At 34.2% G+C, this 13,235-nt stretch overlaps 1 protein-coding gene across 3 annotated transcripts in view; it reads right to left on the bottom strand.

Annotated features, from left to right (window-relative positions):
* Nucleotides 1–13,235, bottom strand: part of IMMP2L (inner mitochondrial membrane peptidase subunit 2) — a 454,134-nt gene that overhangs the window by 144,117 nt on the left and 296,782 nt on the right. For 2 of the 3 annotated variants that reach the window (XM_032192350.1, XM_032192370.1), the window contains exon 4: nt 9,229–9,294. The exons of the other annotated variant lie outside the window; for it this stretch is intronic. In XM_032192350.1, coding sequence (XP_032048241.1) covers nt 9,229–9,294 — 66 coding nt within the window. The remainder of the gene's footprint in view (nt 1–9,228; nt 9,295–13,235) is intronic. 3 annotated transcript variants of the gene reach the window in all.

The raw sequence follows: 13,235 nt of genomic DNA, 5'->3' as shown, positions 1-13,235 counted from the left end.
CCAGATTTCAGACGACCAATGGCATTTGTATCCATAGTTTAGAAAGAAAGAAAATAATTTGCTGGAATTAAAATATGTGAAAGCATTTTATTAACTATGAAATGTTTTAAAATGTTACTGCATTTTAATCACTTGCTGCTAAGTTTTTTTAAAATCTTCATAAAGACAACCTATTGAGCTTCCCATTAAGATGATTACACTTGTGTTTTCTAACCATCTGATATCTTGGCAGCACATCAACTTTCAGTGAAACAGAAATCAAATGTATTTCTTTAAAGGAAAAAAAAAACCTACAAAATACATCCTCTCTTAAATAAGAGAACATATAACAAATATATTGTTCCTCTCAATGTGACATAAGACATTTAAAAATTAGTATTGGATGTCATAAAATCGTAGGATAGTTCGTATTGGAAGGGCCCTGAGAAGGTCTCTAGTCTGATGTCCCACCCAAACTAGGGTTGGCTATAAGGTCAGACCAGATGGTTCAGAGCAGGGCTTTATCCGGTTGGATCTTAAACATCAGTGATGGAGACCACAAATTCTCTGGCAACTGCCCCACTGCCTGGCCACCTTCATGGGGAAAAAGTTTCTTCTGTCTGGTCTGAATCTCTCTTTATTTCAAGTTATGCCTGCAGTCTAGTCCTCCTGTCACTATGAAGAGCCTGATTCCATTTTCTTGCAAATCTCCCCATAAATACTGGGGTGTTGATGTTATGTGACCCCAAAGCCTCCTTGCCTCCATGATGTCTTGCTGTCTCATCTTCTCTTAGCAAGTGCTGCAGCCCCTAGCCAGCTTGGGTTCCTTCTGCTGAACTCACTCCAGGTTATTGATGTATTTCCTGTCCCAAACTGGACATTGGAAGGCTATGTACTATGTGTCTATTGTCTATTGTCTGTCTATGATACAATGATACTTTTCTTAAAATAGTATTTGTGCTCCTGTCACAGCCCTATTCAGAATGCTTGCATTTAAAACCCATCAAAATGCCTCAGCATTCTAAAAGATAATTTCCTAGAAAATAAAGACCTGCCTAACAGTATTTAGTACTGCCTAACAGTACCCTTTCTTACACTGGTTTCTGCTCAGTGTCCAGCAAATGGAAGCCTGATAGGAGAAGTAAATTGGTGACCATAACTCTGCTGAATATTTACACTGCAGAGAACTTCACAACTGACCAGTGGTGGAATGAACCAGCTGAAGCTGCATGTTCTCAGGCACTGATGCAAGCACTTTCCAGATAAACTTAGCTATTTAAAAGGCACTTTTTTCCAGCTCTTCTCCAATATTTCTGTTCTCCATCCTTGTAGTTTTCAATGATAAAGACATAAAGTGCTTGATTGTCTCTTTTCTCTTATTAATATACATGTAATATATATTAGTGCAAGATAGAATGGTACTTCACACAGCTACAGCTAATGCTGGCAATAAGTGTCTGAAGAAATATTTCATGCATATGCTGGAGTATACTTCACAATAACCATAGGCTGCAAAACTACAGGGATTTACTGAAAGCAAAGACAAGTGTTACTCCAAGTTGTCTACAGAGCATTTAAAAAACTTTCCCACTGTTTATTACTATGGCAGATTAAAATAGTCTTTGAACACTACTGAGACTCGTTACACGTGGTGTTCACAGCTATGCCATCTTAAAAGAGATGCTGATTTTTGCATTTTAGAGTGCTTCTTCCCTAATTAAACTCCCCCCAAAAAGGAGGGGGGGAGCAGAGGGAGGAGAAACCATTAAAAAAAAACTCTCCCTCCTGTAGATTCAGCTGTCATTTGTGTCTTGCTTCAGATGCACACTAACAGAGAGTTGCTGACTACTTATTTCATCACAATTGCACATTTTATTTACATTTTATTATATCTTATTTACTTTATTATATTTTATTACAACTTTTTAGTACTTTTGATTTTAGTCTGAATAGTAGCTGTGAAAACTAGTGTTGATGGTATTTCTTTTATTGTCTCAGTGTTGCCCAAATCTAATGGCCTCACTTCAGAGGTAATAGGATATGTTGTTTCTGTTTTGTTTTGTTTTCTATAAGCCAATCCTTCAAATTCTGTACAGTCTTGGAGACTCATATTATACTGCCTCCTTCCCTTGAATGTAAGAGTTCCAGAGGTCACAAAGCAGCTACATGGAAACTCCCTTGCCTTCACTCAGTTTAAACAAATACAACCACAGAAATATGAAAGAAATGGCACTGATGATAAACACAACCTTTTAGCAATCTTACTGCTTCCGTCTGTACTCTGAAGAGGAAAATATGTTTAAAATGTTACAGATATTATTTTATAGATAGAATCATAGAATCATTAAGGTTGGAAAAGACCTCCAAGATCATCCAGTCCAATCTTCTCCCTACCACCATTATTATCAACTAAACCATGTCCCTAAGTATCACATCCTACCTTTCCTTAAACACCCCCAGGGAAGGTGACTCCACCACCTTGATTATAAATATTATGGATATAATTTAAGGAATGAAGACCTAAGTACATGGAACAATGAGTAAATATTAATATAATATTAATAATCACCTTTATACCATGGCTGTGGAGGGGAGACAAAGGGTTAACAGACAGTCCAGAAAACTGCAAATTATTATTTTTGGCATTTTATTTTTTCTTTTTTTTCTCTTTATTTAATGCATTTTTGAAAAAATGTATAACTCTTTTCTCTGAAGACAAAAGACAGTGTATTTATATATTTCTTCCTGAAATTCAACTTTATGTTCTTAACCTTTTTTCTCTTCATGGATCTTCCCTAAATATTAGACAAACAAAAATCTAATGCAAAGCAAAAACGTCTCTCCCTATTTTGTAGTGGTTCTGAATAATGCCAAATTTTAGAAATGTAGCTTTGCTGAACTTCATTATTGGGGCTAAAGATCTACAGAATCTCAGAAATTCAATATGGATATAGGAAATTTTCATTCCAGTTTTGTTGTATTGCCTTTATAACTTGAAGTCACTATAACAATATTCATTCTCATCAATTGCATTTAAAGAAATGAGGTCCAGTCATGCAAGGACTTTGCATATGGAAACAGAATCAAAATCAATGGAAACTCTATTTAAGAGATTTGCAAGGATACAGTCAATGCTGAAGAGTCATGACAGAGCAGTATCGCTGGAAAATAACAAGAGCTTTCATTGACTTAAAAGAGTCCCATCAGTATCTAACTATAAGTAGTGCAAAATAAACTGCATAGATATCACGAGATATGCATTCCGTGCATACAGACACATAATAAAAACATTTTGGATGTCTAAGAGCTTTTCATCTAAGGAGAAGCTTGACTGTTACTACTTCCTTTAGATACATGAACTGCAAAGACAGAACAATATGAAGACTACAATTACTCACTCCAAAGGAAGGATGTTCCAAAATTTGTAGTCTCCAAGGACAGTGCTGTGAACCTGTTGAGTTGACTACTCTCATTTCTGTTGATACCATCAGCACCCTTGTCAATGTGGATCCCCACATTCTGTGCTGACAAGCCCAACAGAGACAATGGACTTTGAGGAGGAAGGGAATAGCCATAAATAAAGCCTATATATCATTATCAGCTGTGATTGCTAGTCTATTAAAGGTGACAGTCAACATGGCCTCAATAAGGGCAAATTGCGTCTGACAAATTTGGTGGCCTTCTGTGGCCTTACAGCAGTGGTTGATAAGGGAAGAAGAACTGACATCAGCTACCTGGACTTCTGCAAAGCATTTGACACTTTTCTGCATGACATCCTTCCCTCTAAATTGGAGAGACATGGATTTGACAGATGAACTACTTGGTGGGTAAGGAATTGGCTGGATGGTCACACTCAAAAGAGCTGTGGTCTATGTCCAAGTGGAGACCTTCGACAAGTGGTATTCCTCAGTGGTCTGTATTGGGACTGGTCCTGTTTAACATCTTTATCAGTGACATGGACAGTAGTACTGAGTGCACCCTCAGCAAGTTTGCCAATAACACCAAGCTGTGTGGTGCAGTCAACACACTGGAGGGAAGGGATGCCATCAAGAGGGACCTGGAGAGGCTCGAGAGATGGACCTCATGAAGTTCAGCGAAACCAGGTTGCAAGGTCCTGCATCTCGGTTGGGGCAAAACCAAGCACAAATTCAGGATGGATGGAGAATGGATTGAGAGCAACTCTGAGGAGAAGGACCTGGGCTGTTTGTTGATGAGAAACTCAACATGAATTGGCGAAGCATGCTTGCAACCCAGAAAGCCAACCATATTCTGGGCTGCATCAAAAGAAGTGTGGCCAGAAGGTCAAGGGAGGTGATTCTCCCCCTCTACTCTGCTCTCTTACACCTGCAGTAATTAATTCAGTTCCGGGGCCAACAACATAAGAAGTCCAGTGGAGGGCCATAAAGATGATCACAGAGCTGGAGCGCCTCTTCTATGAAGACAGGCTGAGGGAGTTTGAATTGTTCCATCTTGAGAAGAGAATACTTGGGACAGATCTTACAGCAGCCTTCCAGTACCTTAAAGGGACCTACAAGAAAGCTGGAGAAGGATTTTTTACAACAGCATGTAGTGATAGGGCAAGGGGTTTGCTTGAATCTGAAAGGGTACTCCAACAAGTGGACAGAATAACCAGGTTTTGGTCATATCCTAATGCAGTATGGGATTTTGCCTGGAAGAAATATAACATTCTGCATGACAACAGGAGTACATGAATTTATACTGTGATCACTGCATTTAATAGCTGTAGATGGGCTTTATTCCTATGAAATTTCTACTCCTATTTCAAACTTATTTATATATTTTTTTTCTTTCCCAATATTCTGTGGCAATGGTTTCTGCAATTTAATGATGCACCTCATAGTAAAATTTGAAAAGTTACTGATGCTTGTTTTAGAACTACAGAACAGGAATACAATGATATATTTCTGCACTGTCATAATGTGAGAAAAAGGAAGTAAATATCTCCTTATTCACTTCTTCAGAGCAGTTTTGCAAGATGCCACACTTAAATGCAACATTGTTTTGCTGAACCATTCAGTACTAAAACATTGTCTCCTCATAGCTTAACAATATCCTTGGACAAAAGTTTTTAAAATTGCATTTTCTACTGGCTCACCAGTAATTCCTAAATCAGCTATGGTGTTAAGAAACAAACAATGACACGTAAGAATGAGAATCAGCACAGCAAGCTCTTGCAGACCTGGGCAACTGTGATAGACAGAAGAAAAATTAGTTCAGCAAGTTGCTGAATGGACTTAATTTTACATGTTACTCGTTTAATCCAAATTTTAATATTGTTTTACTTCTTGTAAACCTTCATTTATTTGTGTTACTGAAACACACCATGACTCAGCCATCTGTGTTTGAATTTGCATTAGTGCATATAAGATAAATGACTTTTAATATGTTTAATTTCAAAATATATAAAGTGTTTTATAATACCAACATTTATTTTTAACAAATTAAATTATATTGACTTTTAAAAGAAGTCCTACCTTGGAAGAATTATAATTTAATAGTTTTCAGGAATCATTGTAATGATTTCCTACTTAAAGCTAATTCTCTTGTGAATCCAAGGAAGACAAAACAAAACCTGATTTATGGGATCTACACTGTATATTATCTATATACAAGCTGACATCTCAAGGGCTAAATGGTGATTTTCTATTCTTTAAATTCCTTTCAGGAGGAAGTTACATTATCCAAATTAAATTATGAGTTATACATTTGTGAAGTGTATTACAATCTTCTAGGGATTTACATGACACAACTCATTTCATCTGGACTTTCAGCTAGATTAGAAACAATATCAGAGAACTGAAATTCCAGGATTTTTATTCAGCAAGTTTGTACCATTTTTCCACCCATCAAAGCATATTTCAAAAAGTGAAGTAGTATGTTGTTCATAATTTCTGACTACCTGAATAATGCAAAATGAAAGGTCAAAATGGACCCACTATAGATGTCTCATCTATATATATTTTCAAAAACTAGAATGTAGCCATTTTTATTTTCAAAAGGTAGCTATTTTTTTTCCTCTTATTTAATCCTTTTAGAAATGAAGGACTGAAAAGGATTTTTCTACTGTGGACTTAAAACTCCTGAACACAAGTACAAAGTACATGGAACCTGCCCTTTGATAATAATGGCTCTATCTATAGGGTCTCTCATTACTTTCAGTTACTAACAGATAGTAAATGAAAACTAACTTATTTTAATTAATAAGACAACACAGTATTCTTGTAACAAATTATCCCATACCAGGCACCAAAGAGATTAAATACATAGATTCATTCATCTATGATAGCATAACTACAGACCCACAGACCATATCATCCATCTATCACCCATCTAGTGGAGCACTACATGAAAATACCTTTCAACTCACAATTATTTGCATAGCTTTCTTCACAATGAAGAAAGTGTCTCACCACTGAAAGCATGCATTTATTAAATCTGTCAGTTGACATCAATCAAAATTTGCAGAGGAACAGACAGACTTCATACATTTCACTGACCTTCCACATAAGATGTCCAACATGGCACAATTCTTTATATAACCACCACCTCTCTGCAAAACTGCTATACCTGCAAGTAGCTTCATAAGTACATGAACCCCACTATATGTGATTCATGATTCTCACTTTTCTGTATGTGGGAAATGAAATAACCCCTCTGCAGTGGGAGAGGATGTTTTCTTGGCAAGAAGAAATTCTGATTGATCACTGGAGCAGCAAGAGGCCTAACTACATGTTGATTTGTGTTGTTTGTTTGTTTGTTTGTTGTTTGTTTGTTTAGTGTATAGGCATATATATTCCACCTCAGACATTAAGAGCAAGGATTTTCAAATGTTCCTCTAGCAGCATATATCAGTTCCGCATCACTTTTCACCCATACTAAAAAGGAGTCAGAACAATAGATAAGAGTCTTATTTTAATACTTTCAGGTCTACTTTGCACACTTCTATGCACACATTCAGAAACTCTCAATTTTATTAAGAGAATCATTTTTATGTTGATCTGGATTAATTTAATATATATAATATATAGACATAAAATCTTCATCATCAACAGCAACACTTTTGGGTTTGTATTAAAGACTGTCTTCAGATATATCAAATAGGAATCAAAATCCTATCAAAATCCTAGTCAAAAAGTTTGTTTCTTAGCATAACCAGTCATCTGTTTTAGTAAGAAATATCCTAGTCAGATGCCTGCTTGTGGTTTCACTACAAAAATAATATTTATTTTAGAAAAATTTTGCCAGTTTGTTGTTTTATTATCTAAGCTTTTGCTTTACCTAGTCCTACAAAAAGTATTATTTACATTGTCTACACATACACTCAATTAAGGGACAATGGCATGAAAAATAAACTTAGAAGTTGTAATGGCCCAGTAACGTATGCTTTGTCTAAAAACAAGTTTCTACAGATTAAGCAAAAGACTCTAAGACAATTTCCATGTGATCAAATAGAAAAAGAAAAAAAAAAAAAGAAAAAAAAAGTACATTTGAATTACTGGCATTAATGTTTCTAACAATAAATTAACCTAACCTATTTTTACAAAGGCAAATGAGAATCATCAGTCAGTCTTCTATACCCACATGTGATATACTAACCTACAGGCTTGTCAGTATTCTTCACACACTCTCACAGCTATTATGCTCCAACACCTTTGTCCACTTGGCCAAGAACACCCACAGAAGTTAACAAATAGTTCAAAGTTTTAAGGCATTTGAATGTACAGCATAATTAATTTCCTACAATTTGAACATTTAATGTTATTAAACATCTTTCATATTATCAAAAATTCCATTGCATTTCAAAAATACAGATAAATAATGTTCATAATATAGAATATTGAAAAGTAACACTTGAAATTATTTTCTATTGCAGTCTTTTTCTGACATTGCTACAGAATTTAATGAGGAATACTGAATTATGAATATCAGTCTTACCATTCAGCAGTAATATCAACGATATCAAGGAATGAGTACTTTATTTAGGATATAGGTTTACTCAGATATAGGTTTTGACTTGGTAACATACGCTGTTACTACATTTTCTTTAAAGTGATAGCTATTCTTAGCTTAAGATAACCATAGTTTTTGAACATTAAAATCTTTTCTTAGCATTTATTATTTCAGCCTTTTGCTTCGACAGAAATATCAGAATTTCTTTCTCAAACTGAGATGTTTGGGAATTTATTAGTAAAACAAAAGCGATATGGACTGCAAAAGGAAAAAAAAAGAAAAAAAAAAAAAAAAAAGCACAGACATACCCCACAGTGGTAAATAGCCCGTCAGTGCTGCCATTAACTAGGGCTCATTGAGACCACACTCAAATTCTTGATTTGAATTGCAGCTGCCAAGTACTTCTTAAATATTCACTACACCAGAATCATTATCCAAATGAATTGAGTCTCAGTCCCATATTGTCTAAGAGCTCCCAGGGTCATTCATATCTTAGTGTGGGAAACTAGGGATTTACCATCCCAGCTCTATGCTCTATTCTGTTCTATACCTGGGAAAAAGAAACCCTTTCAAATAAGTGTTTTCATCAAAATGATACTGTTTCCACAAAAACTTTTGTTTTACATCTACTAGTAATTTATTTCCAATCTGCCCCAGCAGGAAGGGCTATCTGTCAGAGTAAACTAAGTCCTGGGGTACTCAAGAGTCTACTCTTTCTACAATTCTTTTTCTGATAGAATAATTTACTCCAAACCAGTCCCACCATATTCCCCACAGATTCCTACAGACTGCAGGAAAAGCAGTCATCTGTGAGGGTTCTTTGTCTCAAAAATAAAGGAAGAAAAATAAAAAAAGGACCCACCTCTACCCAAAAAAAAAAAAAAAAAAAAAAAACAACAAAAAAAAAAACACTCAGAATATCTGATCTTAATTTGCCAGTCATAGTATGAAACAGCAGCTGGACTCTCTAACTAAAAAATCAGAGCCCTATAATCTTATTTAATAAAAAAAAAGATGTATGATTACCTGCCTGTGTATGTGATATTCTAAGAAACAAGCATTATTTGCACACATGTACCTTTCATGAGAGAGTGAGTAGCTTTGTGTAGCATTTCTCCTCTCATTAAAAAGGAGCCAGGTACAACACTGACACCCTGTTAAGGACAGATAGAAAGAAAATACTAGAAAGTTCTCGTTGTCTAGGATACTGATTTAAAATCCACTGAAAAGCTGCACTATTCCTATAAAGACTCAGAGACTAAGGCTTAAAATACTTACTTGATAATGTCTCCTTCAAGAGCAATCACTCGTTTAATGATCTTCTGTTCAGGGTTTCTAGGAGACCTGAGACAGGGGATAAGGTTATACAATCAGTAATGTTCCCGTTGTTTTAAGAAAATGAAAAGAAATTCCACAAAGAAATAGACACTATTAAAGTCATTAGGAGATTCCAAGTTCTCCTTGATATAGCATCAATCATGATGTTCCATCCTGAAGTGAAACTACTGTAATCATTCTCATTGCAAACCATCATTGAAGAGCAGATGCTGAAAAATGACCTGCATACGAACACTACAATAATCAACATACCTTTTATCATGAAAAATATACTTCACGGCATTAGAAATAAAATGTCCCACTATTGATAAAGAGGATACCTTTGCAAACAGATTCATATGTTAAAACCCTAATTCTCTGTGGAACTGTAGCATCATATTGTGTTTAAACATAAATGTTATTCATTCACTTTGGGGAAAAAAAAATCCCTATGTTATATTGATATTTATCACTAATTTAGTTAAACCTTGCTTAGGGAATTGTGGAGGGTTTAAAAAGACAAGTAAAATTTTCTCCAATTATAAAGGATTCTTAACATAATACCAAGCTTTCACTTCAAGTTATGAAATATATGAATATATCATATTGAGTGGATCATGCATTATATAGTATTACAAAAAACGAAGTTGAAGTTGCATGCCCAGTCTGAATAGTCCAGCTTTCTGAATGTATATTAAGAGATTGGACTACTAAAAGTGTTATTCTATTTCAGTTTAATGATAGACTAATGTAGACCCATGTGCACCAAGGACTTTCTTTCCTACATACTTTACCTCATTCTCTTTCATTTTTAACTTTTAATTATTTAACTATGTAAACTTAGTAGAGCGTTTTTATGTTTTTTTTTTTTTTTTTTTTTAATATATATATATATTTTTTTGCTGTATCAAAAAAGGCAGTGAATTTTTTAATTTTCTGCAGATGCTTGGGTTCTTTGTATTAGACTCCAAGTACAGCCTGCTAGCAATGCAAAAACAAACCTGTACATTACAGGTTTTGTGCCTGAAAACATTGGCCATGCCATCTTTACAACGTAAATTTCAGCTCACCTCTGCTCAAGAGGTAGTAGACTAAGACTACATTTTCTTAAAAAGCAAAGTCAAGTTTAAAAAACTTGCTTGTAGTGACTTCAAGACTACAGGTATTTGCAGTTCACTTTCACTTCCAAAAGCTAAAAAGAAAAATTGTTTGAAGTGAATTAAAAAGATTTATTTTTTTTTTCAATTTGAATTCAAAAAGTATTCGAAATGTTTCAAAAGTTTTACTTTTGTGTCAATATATTTTCAATATACTTATATTTCAATGTAATGAAATCAAATTAAAGGAGCATAATTTTGAATTTCAAAAGATCTGATACTTTCACTTTACAGTTTAGCAAACCTGAAAACTCTATTTTCACAAAGCAGTGTGGAACAGTGAATATGAATAAGGACCATACTTTGATTCCCTAGTCAGCACCGGAACTTTCAAGTAATTTTTGTGAAAAATTTACAGTAAGATTTTATTTAGTATGAATTTTACCGAAAGAGCTCTATATTCCAGTTTACTCTTCTCTTTCATCTCAGGCTGAGAATACACATTTTTGTAATATTTTTACGTTTTAGTTTGGGGCAGAATTAATCAGGTTTTAGATGTTTATATGATTCAAATATCTGGAGGATCCACACCACTTTCTCATGCTGTTTCCTAGTGGGTTTCAGTGCACACTCAGGCATTGGCCTTCTCTCATTCTAAATTAGAGGGCAGCCTAAATAAGAATGTTTTATTATTACATGCTATTCTACATTTAAAATACTTGCAAAAAATATTTCTTTGCTAATTATCATTTATACACTTAGACTCAGATTTAGCATTTTCCTGTAAAAATTTAACTAATGGAAATAATACATAGTGTTTGTGACGAATTGTGCATTTGATAAAGACTGAATGAAAACAAATTTAAGGTTCACTCTTTCAAAATTCTGTCCTAACACTTTACTTTCAAAGGTTCTTTGAAATGTCCCATATTAGCATTTACACTTAATTAGTGTATATATTACACTATTTACACTACAATATATACACTTAATTAGTGTATATACTACAATATATACACTTAATTAGTGTATATATTGTAGTGAAAGTACTAACATCTCCCTTATTTTGCCTTCATTCTGAAACAAACAAACAAACAAAAAAACACCAAAACACACCCCACACCTTTGAGGAACATCTCTCTGAGTATTTGTTCTAAAGTATGGGTACTTTTCTGCTACTGATGACATACTTAGCCAAAACACATAATTTATCAAAAAAACTTCAAGGAATTCCTTGTAGATAGTTATTGTAACTCATGAATATTTATAATATTTGAAGCCAGAATTTAACATAAACTTTATATTAACATTTTGATTCAAAGTAATGAAAATGGCAAAGAAATGGTGGCAGGCTCACAACAGGCTCACAATCAAGGATTTTCAACAGGAGATCAGAATGCTTTGTTCAGGAGCCACATTAAATAAACAGGAGGTGACAGAGATTAGTTCTGAAATGATGGATATTGATGCCTTCCTGAAAGGTGCTTAGTTTAACAGTGGGATTTCATTGATTATGGAAATCACAATAACATGCAGACAACGGCAATATCTGTCTTTGAAATTTCACCATATTCAGCTATAGATAAAAGTAAACAAAAAAGTGGGGAAAGAAAGAAACAACCAGTAATTGTTTAGTACTCCTCTCTCACTAATATCTGCATGAGATAAGAAAAAATAATCTTTGAAAATTAGGTTTGTTCAAAACAGAAGGAAATAGATGAAAAAATGAAAGAAACTGTTGATCTACTTCTTTGTATTGCTCCTAAATTACACTGTTTTTTCATTCTCCTTACATAAAAGGTCACATTCAGGCAAGTTCATTTCAAACAACATTGTGTGGGAACAGATGAGATTTCTAACACACAATTAATATTTTTCTCCTGAAGATGGCATTCAGAAGATATAAATATCATTAATATGAATTAATAACAACCATCCCTACACTTAACAGCCAGATCCAAATCTTATGTTTCACAGAGGAGTCAGTTTGGGCATGTCTTGACCATTTTCTAAATCATTCTCTAAAAATGTTAAGTCTGTATTTTCCCTAGTAAATATACTTTCTCGTTTACATAAAACCATGTGTGAATTAGGGACAATAGAGCAAATAGAAACAGTCAGGATGATTATGAAAATCTCAAGTACATTACATACTAATGCTTAAGTAGCAGGTAGCAACACATTGGGAATGCACTAGGAAAAACATCTCTGAAAAATAAATCCACTTGCTAAATACATATTGAATTCTACTCCACTTATAATCACTTTTCCTTTTTTTTTTTTTTTTTTGTGAAGAAAAGTAGAACAGGCAAGTCTAGCACTGTGTCTCTCAAGTTTGATGATAATTCATTGTTAACAACTTCTATTTAAGCCGAACTATTTTTTTTTTTCAAGCACCTCAGGAGAACAAACACTGTAATACAAAAAGAAAGCAATGATTTCTGTAGCATCCAAGACAGATAAATATTTTAAATTTTTATCTGTCAAAACAATTCTTTAAACTTCACCTACAGATCACCTGATGGCTGGCTACAAATAATGGAACAAAGGAACATCTTCTCTGTCTGAAGCACCATTTGTTGATGGGACATTTCACTCTGCCTTAGCAACAATTTTTAATTTGTTCCTAAAAGTAAGTTTATGCACAGTGCAATGCAGAAATCCCAGCCTCATTCACAAAGTCATGAATCATGACATCAAAATCCAGATTCAGAGCTTTAAGGTAAAAAATAAATACCAAGGGAACATTAGACATGTGGTATCTATTTGTATTCAGTTCTTCAGATGCAGCCTTAGCAATTCAGTATAGGCAAACTGACGTAATTAATCTCTAGCAGTAGTCTTAACCTTCTCCTAAACCTAGATGCATAT

The sequence above is a fragment of the Aythya fuligula genome, chromosome 1 (genome assembly GCF_009819795.1).
Source record: "Aythya fuligula isolate bAytFul2 chromosome 1, bAytFul2.pri, whole genome shotgun sequence".
NCBI lineage: Eukaryota > Metazoa > Chordata > Aves > Anseriformes > Anatidae > Aythya > Aythya fuligula.
This window is presented reverse-complemented; position numbering and strand designations above follow the sequence as displayed.